The sequence below is a fragment of the Arctopsyche grandis genome, chromosome 13 (genome assembly GCF_051622035.1).
Source record: "Arctopsyche grandis isolate Sample6627 chromosome 13, ASM5162203v2, whole genome shotgun sequence".
Taxonomy (NCBI): Eukaryota; Metazoa; Arthropoda; class Insecta; order Trichoptera; family Hydropsychidae; genus Arctopsyche; species Arctopsyche grandis.
Genome location: NC_135367.1, coordinates 12712293 through 12726041, shown reverse-complemented (window position 1 = coordinate 12726041; position 13749 = coordinate 12712293). Strand labels below are relative to the sequence as shown.

General features: G+C 37.0%; 1 protein-coding gene across 1 annotated transcript in view; it reads left to right on the top strand.

Annotated features, from left to right (window-relative positions):
• Positions 1 to 1048: 1048 nt before the first annotated feature.
• The window catches only part of zip (myosin heavy chain 10), a 58731-nt gene continuing 46030 nt past the window's right edge, over positions 1049 to 13749 (top strand). The window contains exons 1-2 of the mRNA XM_077444348.1: positions 1049 to 1316; positions 6552 to 7100. Coding sequence (XP_077300474.1) covers positions 6759 to 7100 — 342 coding nt within the window. The 5' untranslated portion in view covers positions 1049 to 1316; positions 6552 to 6758. The remainder of the gene's footprint in view (positions 1317 to 6551; positions 7101 to 13749) is intronic.

The window sequence follows — 13749 nt, the reverse complement described above, 5'->3', positions numbered from 1 at the left end:
CATAATGTTTATAACTTAATTTAATTTATAAAAAACTTTTTTTTGCATAATATAGATATATATTATGCAAATATATACATATTTACATTTTTTTTCGATATAAAAATTTTAAACTTAAAAAAAATCGTATTTTTCTAAAACCGGTGAAAGCCGGCCAACCGGCTTTTTATTTGTACAAAAACCGAAAACCGGCTTTTTATTTCGGGCGGTTTTTTGGAACCCCTAATTGTGCCTGTGAGCGTTTTGCTTGTGTACGTTTGTTCGCCGAATCGTTTGAAAGTTGTTTTGTATCATGTTGGCAACAGTGGCTACTGTCGAAATATATAGTTAAATTGAGCATGATTTGCTATTTTTTTGTTTAAAATAAAAAATATTATGTCGAACGTATCTACTACAGCCGTTTCAATACAGAAAATATGTGATATGAACCAAAATATCTTCAAATTCAATTTATAGTATAGAAAAAAAAACGCCTAAAAATATCTATCAAAATCGTTTTAAATATAAATTAAATCCCTAAAGTGTGGTTATTTAATAACAAAATGTAGCTCTAATAAAAATGAACGTAGACCAATTATATAGATATTAAACAAATTAAATACGAAAAATAATGAATTTTTTTTAAAAAGGTTTTTATTTCTAGGTAGTAAAAATCTATATTAGGTAATGAATTATGATGGTGGCGATCGTTATAATAAAAAATATAAATGGAATACACACTTCGATCGTTGTATTAATAATTTCGTTTTTCGGATGTCGAAGCAAACGACAGCGGCTACTTAAAGAATCGCCAACGCCTTTAGTAAGAGAAAAGTAAATATCCACAATCTACTTGTAATGATTTTTTTTTATCTTCGGTTAGATCTCCCTCTGTCGAATGTTCAATGTTATTCAAGTCCGAAGAGTCAATCATCACCGATAACATAACGCATGAAGATATATGCTATTTTTTTATGAAGATTATGTTATTTTTGTTCCCTCGATCATTCATCCCTGCAGCCCCGCCACCACGAACTCTCACGGTGGACTGAGATAAAATGAGTTCGGTGAAAGTAAGGTTGGCAGCTGTGGCCGGATCGGGTGTGGCGGGGCGTGCATTGGCAGTAGTGAAGTCGCGTCCCGCTGTCAGTCAGTCGGTCAGTCGGGGCGCGCCGCAGCACGAGCGCCGCAGCACGAGCGCCGCAGCACGAGCGCCTCTTCACGACACGTCGCGCCTCACTTCTTCTTTCTCGTCCGAGCCGTCATCGCCTCCGCCACCCCCGTCACCCCCGCCACCACCACATCGCCACTTCGCCACACCACTACTTCTACCGCCGGTTAGAGTTGCATTCAAATACACGGCTCGGGAATCGCACGGGCCACTCGATGCGCAAGTGTTGTCACGATTCGTCGCGACCCGTCTATCGAACTGTTGAACCGGCGACCGGCGACCGGCGACCGGCGACCGGCGACCGGCGACCGCCCTTCACCCACCCACCCACCCACCCACCCACCCACACCACTTCATCTCGATTCAAGTACGCCAAAGTCCATTCGTATCCTCGAAACGGCAATGGCAGTGGCAGTGGCAGTGGCCCAGCCGAAATGTCGTTACTCTCGTCGAGGAGATCCGCATACCGACGCGCACATAACCTCACTCTCGGCGCGCACCAATTTTGCACAAATCTGAACTCGACCACGTTCATTTGTATGCACCGGTGTTTTGAGTGCCGTTTGAATTTTTGGTCATAGTGGCCGAAAGAACGGCCGAGACCCCCTCGGTAAATTTGGCCGAAAAAAGTTTTCGTCTCCAACCGGATGTTTTTTTTTCTTCATACGTATGATTGTTCATTTTTTTTCGTTTTGAAAATGACGAAGCGTGGTGTGAGATGAAGATTCGTATTAAAACTGCCGTGAATCATTTTTGGTTTTTCATATTTTTTCCCCTTTTGAAGTTAGTCATGGAGATTGAATCTTATTTAAATTTGTTTCAACCTTGCTTTAAATTCGCACGACCGAACTGATTTTTTTTATTAAATGTGTGCTTAAATGCTACTATCATTCGTTCAAAAAAAAAAAAAAAATCCGTCTATACATATATTTATCTTTTTTTTTCGAATTAATTTTATGCAATTTGCCCTCTTAAATTATCAAAAATTAATGTAAACATACGTTGTACTCTTATAATGTACTAGTGGTTTTACCCGGCATCGCTCGGTATTTGTAATATAAACCGCTTAAACATAGCTAATCTAATAGTAAACATTTTATTAAATCTACTTGAATTGTTTTTTTTTTTATTAAATGTCTTTTGTGAAATTATACATTAGAGTAGATATTTATTTATTTATTTATTTATTTATTTTAAAAAATCAATACCACAGAGACTTGACAGGTTGCCCCAAAGCGTCAATGTGATTTTAATACAAATAATAAAAATCATAAAAATTACAAAAAAAACATCATAAAAAAAATAATAAAAATCATAAATAAAAAAAAACATAAGAAAATAATAAAAATCATAAATAAAAAAAAAACATCATAAAAAAATAATAAAAATCAAGTAAAAAATATGTACACAAAATAAAAACAAAGAAATAAGATTGAAAAATTTATATCGTGCTATTTAGGATGTGTTCCACCAACTCAACATAACTGGCATCGAATAGGTCCAAGTAATGTGCCAGTAAGTTAAGGAGTCGAACAGCTCTCGAGAGGGGGGAGTTCATGAATACATATGAATACATTATTATTATAACTATAATAATAGTCAATTTTAAAAGTTATTTCACAAAATTTACAGAAGCATTTAACGTATCAAATATAATTGAGACATTCTAACTTTTTATCTAAGAATTTTTCAATGACTCAACTTTTTACTGTTGGTATTAAATTCGTGTATAAGTTTACTTATTAAAAAAACATTTTCCTTCGATATTAAACACATATGTATGTGTAATATATGTATATAAAAACAAGTTTAAAAGCCACCGAATATTGAAGTTTTCTCAGTAACCAATATTGATATTCTGATATCTATGTTATCTTATTTAACTTTATACAACTTATCTACCTACCAATAATGTTGTATTTAATATCTATTTTTATTATTTCGTGATTGATACGAAACGTTTCCATAAAAGATAGCCGGTTTAAAATGCAAAATAAGTATATATATGTACAGATATTACTTTTACAGTTAACCAATTTTATTTGTTACTAATCTCTAGTGGCAATTATACTGAGAAAATGTAAGGAGAGGAACATTCGATGATGGTTTAGAAACGTCTTTCAAAACAAAGCACGGTACATAATAATATCGTATCGACATTGAGTGTTTCTCTCCCACCTCCTTCTCCTTCTGGTCTTCGTCTTCACTCCCCCTTCCATTGTGGTCGATCCTGGTCGATTCTCTTCTGGTCGGATTTTTGAATCGAGACGTCTCGAAACCGGTTTTGCCGGGTTTTAACCTGAAAATCCGATGCCTCATCTCTCCTACGATCACATACCTCACTACTCACATGTGTGCGTTCGGATGAGGTGTGACCCCCATAATACGAGTGTATGTGCTGCGTTGAGAGGCAATATTTTGATCATTTTTATTAAAATTTCACTTTTATTGTTAGTCATATTCGAAGAATTCAAACGGAAACTGACGCTTTGCTAACAAGTACTTCCACTATCTGAATTTCATCATCGTTTAGTACTGTAGTTCTGAGGAATTTCTTAATGATTTGCAACGCGCGTGGTGCTGTCATTGTGTGCTTATGGATTTGAGTAATTTTTGAGATGTTTCTGTGGAAAAGACTAGTTTCTCATAATAGTGGTTTAGATGTTTTGATCGTCTATTAATCTTGGAGAAACATTTTTCTTTGCCTTTTCCTTGGCCAGTAGTTTCTCATTACTTTTTGGAACAGGCATAACGAGAAGGAAGAAATAATAGTAATTTAATGTGTAGGATGGGTTTTTAGTTGAGCAAATATCTTATCAAATTCAGTTTAAAATAGTGTTACGTAGGGGTGGGTGGAGGATCCAAGAAAAAGACCAACAATCGTTTCACAGCATTTATTGATGATTCAGGAGATACACGCACTGTCACTGCTCCGTCCAGAATGACATAATATCGCCTACGTACCGCCTTATAAAGGGTAGATCTTTCAGGACGCCTAATCTGTTTACCTGTTGTATAGTCACGTATTCGGATATGTATTTCCAAGACATTGGATCTTCCCGTACCGATTCTGAGAAATAACTAATAACGGTCATTGTTTAGCCTAAATGCACTTAGAGTCCAGATATAATCTTTGGAAGTAAGTGCATGCATTTAGTTAACCGATAACAGATATCCGTTGGTCTAAGTACAATTCGCTCAATCCACGGCGTACGTAACAATAGTTATTAGGGGATAATTTAAAAAATCTCTGTAACAGTTCTTAGTTTTGATCCGTTCTTAAGTACTGTTTGATCCACTTCACAGTTTTTGTATCTATTTGGCGTATGTTTGTACATTGTTGTTTTTCTTTTTGGTACTACTTTAGAATTGTTCTGATTCCTATTTACTACTATGTTCGTTGAATCTTCGTCTCTAATGAAATTTTAAAGTGTGTACTTATATGAAAGTAAAAGTTTTACATTCAATGAGATATATAATGGTATAATTCGCATAGATATAAAACATTCTTTATCTGTGATAATTCGTTATCAAAAACTTAGTTTTGTCATATCTGTGATAGAAATACATTTATATTACAATCGAATTTTGCCGACATTTGTAATATCAAAATTAAAGATCCGTAATCTAATGCTTATCGCAGTAGTATCAATTTTATATTTGTTCTTGTCGATGAACATTAATTCATATACACAATATTATCAATTAAAAAGATTTTCCCTTTTATTAAACCCATAGTCATATATGTACATATAATATGTCAATGGTTCCAATAGGGCGAGGGTTAGAATAAAAACACAATGCTCCAGGATCTTAGAAACTAATAAATCAATTTTGGGTAACTGTATAATGTTCTGATTTCCTTTTGGCCAGGGCTGTATAGTCAGAGCCGTTTACGGAGAGTCGTGGAGTCATTAAAAATATCGAGCGACTTGGACTCTTATTTCGCATTTATTTTTTTGACTACTAAGAGTAACTCAATAATATCCAATCTGAGATTGTTCAATTTTCTGTCTGTTTCAATCTTCAATCTTCTGAATCTGTTTCAATATTCGTCGTTTTCTCATGATTAGGTCGAACTGAGGAAAGGTTTGATATTTGACAAATCTGTTACACCAAATGCGTATATTTCATTATTTCATGTCATCATCATAAACAGCCATTCACCATCACTGCTCTTCAACACGCCTCCATTCGTCTCTGTTTTGCACAACTCATCTATCTCGCCCCACACATTTTTCTAATTTCGTCTATCTATATTCCTTTTGCATTCTCTTGGGTACCGTTCTAGCACTTCTTTTGTCCACATTTCGTCAATTCTTCTAGCTAATTGACCCGCCCATGGCTATTTAAATCTCTTTACTCTCTCCATTGGTGTGGCGACTGCGTCTACGACGAAATGATTACGCGACATAATGTCTACGGACAAAATGATTACCCGACATAATGTACATACACAAAACATCTAAAAGCGAATTTTTTTCAACGAAGGAGGCGTATAAATATTCAATAAAATATGTGGTGATATCTATACACGTCCTTTGACATAATAATAAATTAATATTAGATACGCCAGTATAATCGAAATTTAATCATAAATAACAAACTCTATCATCAGAACTTTCGAATTCTTCGTACTAATAAAAAACAATGTTTTTTTACTAATAAAAAACAATGTTTAATCAAACTTATTGATATGTAAATAAGAAGACGTGTGAACTACCTTTAACTTTTTATGATTACACTCTCAAATACACATGTTATCTGATCTATTAAAAAAAAACATCCATTTAATTCAAATGGGTAATAATTTTATCCGTAGACATTATGCCGCGTAATTATTTTTTTCCGTAGACATTGTGTCGCGTTAACATTTTGTCGTTTTTGTACGTAGATATTTCGCCATGAAACCCTCTTCACTATATCCGCTACCCTTGTCATACTTCTCACCCACGTAATCTCTCCTCGTTATGCCGAGAATACAGCGAACCATACTTCTTTGGATGAGTTGGACTTTGTGTAGCATTTTATTTATTCATAAATAAAAAAAATACAGAATATTGAAAGAAAAAACGTTTAATTTAAAGTTAATGACTTACACCAGCTCACTATACATGTTTGCGGTACTGTATTAGTACTCCAAACAAATTCAAAAATTAACCCAATCGGATTTATTTTTGCATGGGTCTTTTTTGACGAATCCACAGCCTTGCACTTATTACTAGAGATCGGCGTTCAAGTTGCCGCCATAAAATAACAACAGACTTCTCCATTGTCCGAGAAATCAGGAGAGCAAAAAAATGGTTGACAATAGTGAACCATTTTTTTTAGCCGTCGAGCATCTTGTCCGCCGGTCTTTACTTATTACTCGTTTGACTTATTTTTTTTTTGTTGGTTCCAGTTTTGCAAGATTCGACTGTGAAACCGTGGCCGTTCATCCAACTATGATTTGATGCGATCGCACGTTCGCTGCAAGAGTAAGAGAAAATTCCCCACGAAACGTGTAGACCGCGTCGACGTCGAGCTTCGTCCTCCAACAGTGGAGCAAGCGACCTTCGCTCGGGAGATAGAGTAGTCCGAAGACCGAGGCAAAAGAGATCCAGCCAGGATGGCAGACGAGCTGACCGATCCGGAGTTGCGGTACCTGTCCGTGGACCGAAACAACTTCAATGATCCGGCCACGCAGGCCGAATGGACCCAGAAGCGGCTGGTGTGGGTTCCACACGAAAGCCAGGGTTTCGTGGCCGCCGGCATCAAGGGCGAGCATGGTGACGAGGTCGAGGTCGAGGTCGCCGACACCGGCAAGAGGATGCTTGTGGGCCTCGACGACATCCAAAAGATGAACCCGCCCAAGTTCAACAAGGTCGAGGACATGGCCGACCTCACGTGCCTCAACGAGGCCTCCGTTCTGCACAACATCAAGGACAGATACTACTCGGGGCTCATATACGTGAGTTTGCTTTCGCTTTTATACACTATATATTTCAGGCTGATTATGCATACCATGGTTTCTTCTAATTCTACGAGTACCACCTGAATACACACCGAAAAATGCTCGTCGGAGTTAATACACGCGTGGATTCATTGGTGGATCAGGAATGCGACTATAAAAATCAAGGTCACCACAGAGGCTTTTGCATCGTGCTGATCTTGTTTCGTCTTTATTAATGTCCTTATTTGACTGAAATCTTTATGAGGTCCTCCTCAAGGATTTCCTTGAAAATTTTTCATACTTTTACTCTCTGTCTCTGGAATAGTGGAGGAATTCACCGTGACATTATGTACATAACAAAAAACTGGAGCATGATTGTAATACTTTTCGTTATGGGTATATACAGACTTTTAGGGCCAGTTTTGAGTGATCTCGAGGGACTTGATTTATATAACGACTTATCAGATAGGTTTACTTGACGATGGCAAAAACAGGCACAGCCTCTTTCACAACTTACATATAATAAATAGTACTTTCCGTATTTCTATTGAGTAGTTATTCTGAAAGTGAAGTTTGTAGGCAGGGTTTATGTTACAAATCGGCTATTATGCCACATGAAATCAGTGCTGGAGGGTCATAATTTTTTTATTTTTCTTCACAATTGGAAGTAAACGTTTATTGCTCTAGCTGGAAAGGCTAAGCTCGCTTCCGAAACAATGCAAACGGTCAAATTTTAGTATCACGTGAGAAGAGAATCCACATCCGTGGAACAAAACGTCCGAGAAAATTTTCTAAATCGTAACAGACACACACGCACACCAGTTTGTAAGTGACGCAATCGCGATTACAGAGCTCCAGAAATAAAAAAAATTAGAAACATAGAAACAGAGCTGGCGTTGATATTACGCCGAAACGATAGTACGGTAAACGAGCTCGTTAATATACTTGTATGGCGACAATTAATAAAAACCACTTTCGAGGAGTGTTACGACTATCGCCAATAAGCTGACGACCTTGATAGCTCGGTTTTGCTACAATTTGTTGAAAAAATTGTTTTAAAGCGTGTAAAAAGTTGCGGGTGGTCAATCGCAGGGTGTTTTTCTATGGCAGGTGTGGCCTCCGTCCGTAAACTGCAGTTAGGAATGCACTTAATCTGTGGCTCGCGTCTCGACATACCACAATGAAGGTCTCTAACGACCGAATCGTTATGGGAAAAACGTCGGTAATCACTCTATTTCGAAGCTCCGAGGGTTTGTTGTGGAGTCGGAGATACATTGTACGGTTCCGGATAGGTACTACGTTTGCTTATGAATGGATCGGTTCTGTATGCATATGTAAATCGAGGACTATACGCCATACTAAGAGTGATAATTTATGACCAATATGTACTGTGCAACCAATATTAATGTTTACCAAACTGAATGCTCTAATTTAACTGTCACCGTATGGCGACGACTTCGATTATCATCGACTTCGACTTTATTAATACAACTATAAAAGGGACAGGCGCACAGAGTTTTATGCGGCACGTGTTTTTTTTTTATAGATAATTATGCATATGTAAAAAAAACTTGATATACGCTAGCAAAATCTAGGCCAAAACTCACCCCCTGGAGTGTTTTCGGTGATATTTTATCGATGTATTGGCATAGGTTTGATAGTGATCGATAGCGGTGATTCCTATGTTTTAAGAAATGTAATTACCAATGACATTTACATCTAGAGTCTACCTAGGCATGCCATGCCGTACGATTCTGTGTCTGTGCTTCAAGCCTTTTTCTTCTTATTTTTGTCATGACTAGTTACTCTGTAGAGTCAACTCTTCTATAACGCGCTGGTTCGGTTCGGCATAAAGGCGTAAGAAAATATAAAAAAAATATAATATAGAAGGATATTATATCCTGTATTATGTTTTTTTACAATTTCATTCTTTTTATGATCAGTTTTTACTTTTTTACATTTTCTTGCTGTATATATCAAGCGTGTTATAGGATCACTGTGTTAAAACGACGAACTACATACGTCTTAGTTAAGGATTTTTTGCAAAACCAGAGTTATTGTTTTCAAAAGATTCATTTATTTGATCTTTGTCAATCATTATTTTGGAAATTTGCTTTGTGAACATAAACGGAATTTTCGTTAGTTTAAGTCACCAGGTCAACTAATATAAATACGAGTAGTTCTACGTCAATACGTTGTAGGGTAAGTACTATATACTTTTTACGGAAAAACAAGCTAAATCATTCCGTATAATTAGAACGAACTTTCGCTAAATAAATCAAAGGGCGCAAATCGAGCACCCGACCCTCTGCGGTTTTCCCCCCACGAGTCGGAAAATGGCACTCGATAAATCAGACGAAACCAATCGAGCGAAGACGCAAAAGCAAGTCTGGAAAATATAATACACATATATAAATATATGGATGATATACATTGTAAATACAAATCGATTTCGCCTTAGGCCCAAAACGCGTATAAATAGAACCCATGCACAAACTAGCCGAGCGATCGGCCGTATTAAAGTCGATAGTCATCGCAGCATCCGAAAATAGGCGTGGGCGTGTGCGTAAAAAAGGAAATAAAACGCGAAATAGATATAAAAACTGAAAATAGATCGTAGTGCGCGTGTCAAAGTCGTTTGAGACAGGTCGCGGTTGCCGTACCACCTGTTGGGAACCGCTTTGTTTACACCGCACCGGGGCAAATTCTAAATTACGACCCCACTATGCAATTACTATCGCCTAGCACGTGTGTGCATTGTATTGTATGTGTACACTTACCTGTGCGTGTAATTTTGTCTTGATTGCTTGTTATTGCGGATGATTCTTGAGGTCTAATGTCGTATGGAATAGTGGTCGCCTAGACGTAATGTCGTATGGACCAATTGACACGGATTAATTGTCGTTGGGCCAGATGTCCGTGCACCATTTCTCGTGGAAACATTTCAAAACTATAATATGGATTTGTGTACATATATCGGATGCTCGATTACACGGAGACAATGCGCTCACCGAGATACAACTACTATGTCTTCGTGTGCGTTTTGTTTCTCTGCGTGTCTTAATTCGGACGCAGTTTATAAGGCAGAAGTTATGTAGGTGTATGTACATGAAGACATCTTTACGTAGGTCTAACTTGAAAAAATAAAAAGTAATGCCATATCTCGAAACTTTTATCTCACATATTTTCAGTTTTTCTTGGCTTCAAACTACGCTTTTTCAGAATAAATTCTGATTTGGCTATTTTTTATGGTTGGGTGGCTATGCATTTTTTGGTTAAATCCCAAGCAATGTAGTCATTAGAAAAATAAAACGCGATTCTGACTTTTTTTTTGATTTTCGCGATTCTGAATCGTTTCGCGATTCTAAATTTTCGTGCGATTTGGCTCCAACTTTGTCTAAAAAGCCGCGATTCTACGAATCAGACTCCACAACCCCGGCTAGCCCCCCCTATTTTATATTTTATTTATTTTATACAGGTATACACCCATTTACTTTACACGACATATATTTTCAAACGTTGTATGTATGTATGTATTGTTAGTATTTTTTCAAGGCCAAATTTATGGACAAATTTTTAGCATTTTGTAAATCAGCGAATTTGAGATGCTGTATAATTCGAATTTTGCGAGAAATATGATAGGGTGCCTTTTTTGTTTTGACTTTTTCAATAAAATTGGCAAACTCTGTTAGACCTTGGTCACATACCCAATCTGGCTGGTCTGGCCAGCAGCACAGCCAGGGATTGAACCCGTGACCCCACAATTGGAAGCATTACACGCTAATGTCGCTGGTAATAGATGATACAAACGTTTAAGTTAGAATTTTGACACGGAATCTCAGATAAACTCCAACATGTTCTCAAACAAACAGACGGTCCTTTTTAAGTAAGCCAAATTTGTCTAACACAGTCGGTACTTTGAGCCCAAATTAAGAATGCTCCAATTTTAACCTAATCGCTGTTCCTGGAACTCTGCTCCCATAGGTTGCGTCCAAGCTTTGAACACTTTGCATTCGAACCAAATTCGTCGAATGGAATTGTTTGAAATACGACATCCTGCCAGATCGAAATGTGTGCGTCTCTAGCTTGCGTCGTGGGCGTACCCCACTACTTTGTACATGTGTGTACATACGTATAATGTGTAATATATGTTTGCCCCGCTGGATATTTACGAGTTGCGTAATTTCATCGTGTCATTGTCGCTTTCCGGCCTACGACGGCCGTCACCTTCGCACCGAGAGAGAATTATGTATGTACTACTACTACAGACCTCGTCTCTCGTCTGTCCGTCTGTGGACCACTAGGAAGTCACCGTGGCCGCTGGCTCGCCCGCGTACCCACAAACCACCAGAATAACCCGTGAATAATGTTGTTGCAACTCTCTCGATCTAATTATATGCAAGTCGAGTTTATTCGCGACGATCCGCTCGCGCCTCCTCCACTCATTGTTTGTCCACACAATATAATAATAATAAAAAATATTTAAGGCCGGTTTTTTTTGTGCGCGCATCCGCTGTGCGTCCATGCTCCTTTTAGAGGCTCTGCGCGTCATTGACTCGCGCGCCCTGTGGATTGATTTTCATTTGTGGTTTTTTCAGCCGTTTCTTATCTGCGGGTTCGAGTGCATTGTTGTAGCCCCTCGATTCGGTGCGGGCGATTAAAAATGATAAGATAAAACTTTATGTGCACTTGTTGCGTTGCATTTGCTCATATTTTTGTTTTCATTTAGCTCAAACGTATTATTATAGGTTTTGAAAATCTAGTAGGTATTATGCGAGCATATTGGTCAAGGAAAAGTGAGATTTTTTTTATTTGAATATATTAGGCATTGATTTTTATGACAAGAGTAATAATCCTCATTTACTACCAATATATTTTAGTTAAATGTTTATTGTTCATAAATTGTGCTTACAATACATATTATGCATATTTTAATACCTGCCGATTAAGCGATCATTGACTATTTTATGGGTCTACCTAACGGGACCGAAAGTGAAAAGGTAGAAAAAGCAAATATCGGAAGGCAACGATCGAAAATCGAAAGAACTTAAGTCGAAATATCAACAAAAAAAAAGAGTGCATGGTAAACGGTACTATGTATACATATATATAATATATATTAGTGGCATGCGGTGAAATTATCTCTCTTTTTGTCATACAGCCTTGTTTAATGTGCGCGCGCAGGATACGGGAGGAAAAGCCTGTTCCTCTTGTATCCTGCTCGCGCAAATTAAGTGAGGATGTACGACGGGGAGAGAGAGAGTTTACCGCACGCCACTGATATATATATACTAACCGTTTTTCATATGTATGCATGGTAAACGAACATTTTCGACTTTTTCACGGTCACCCCTATTTTATGCATTACTAGTGGTGCTACCCGGCTTCGCTTTGTAAATGGAAATGAAATGAAAATCATGAAAAAATCTAAATTAATTATTTTGTTAAATTTATTTTAATCGAATAAATACAATTTTAACGACTGAGCGAATCACGAACGTCTTTGACCAATCCAGCCAATCAGAAACGACTTTGATGACAGCCAATCAGAAACGAATTACAGACGCCGTTTCAGTTTTATATGTAAGATTTTTCTTGAAAGTATCGTCTGTTGACGGATATACGATATTAATAACTTTTCATACATCGTAAGAGAGCTTTTTGCATATTGTGGAGCTATGTGAAATAAATTGACATTGAGAGCGAGACGGCACGAGACACGGAGCGCGCTCAGTTGGAGACAGCGAAGAAAAATATTTTTTTGTAATTTTTTCCTTCCCACAAGCATGAATTTTCGTGCACCGGGCCACTAGTCAATAGTATTATTTTATTTAAATGATAATGTATACAGCATACTAGGGAAAAAAGCTTAAACCTATTTATTTATGATGATTATTGTATATATAATGTGCATAAAATATATCTTATTCATCTCTCGCCAATTCGAGTTTATAAGCATCTCGAATTTGCGGCTATTATAAAATGCTACCCATTCTGTCTCTCCTGTATAATTGATACTTTATAATTTTTAATAATTGGCCAGGAAAGTGCGTTGAGGTTTATCTGTTAGGCTTTCCTGGCAGACATATAAGTACATATATGAATAAATAAACAAACGTTCATATACAAATGTACATTTTATGTATCCAATATATACATATTATTTTTAACTAGACTTTCTAGAGTCAATGATATAAAGAAAATTGTGCTTAGGTAATCTGTGTTTACATCTGAAGGGTATATACATATTGTTGTAATCACTGAAACTCTTCTCAAGTGTATTATTAATATGGATATCTTTTAATTTCCGTCATTTGTGTATCAGGATAATATGAAATACTCCTTAGAAATTATGTAAGCTGTAAAAAAGGGAGTAAAGTTTTAAGTGTACGATATCAGAAGTTGTAGTTCTAAGCTCAATACGTACATATACGCTTTCGATTTTACTATAAAATTATCACAAGCTTGTTTTGTATGTAAGGACGTATCCACAAGCCATCTGTTCCTAGTCCTCGTCCTATACATAGTAGGCATTGACAGTTTACTCTTCGTCTTGTTTTTATCACCTCGTTAAAACCCTTCATATGAGTCTTAAGCGGTATAAATCGAGAACAAGGTCATGTTCAAGGTCTTTCAGGTCAGTGTATAAGCCCAACTAGCAAACAAC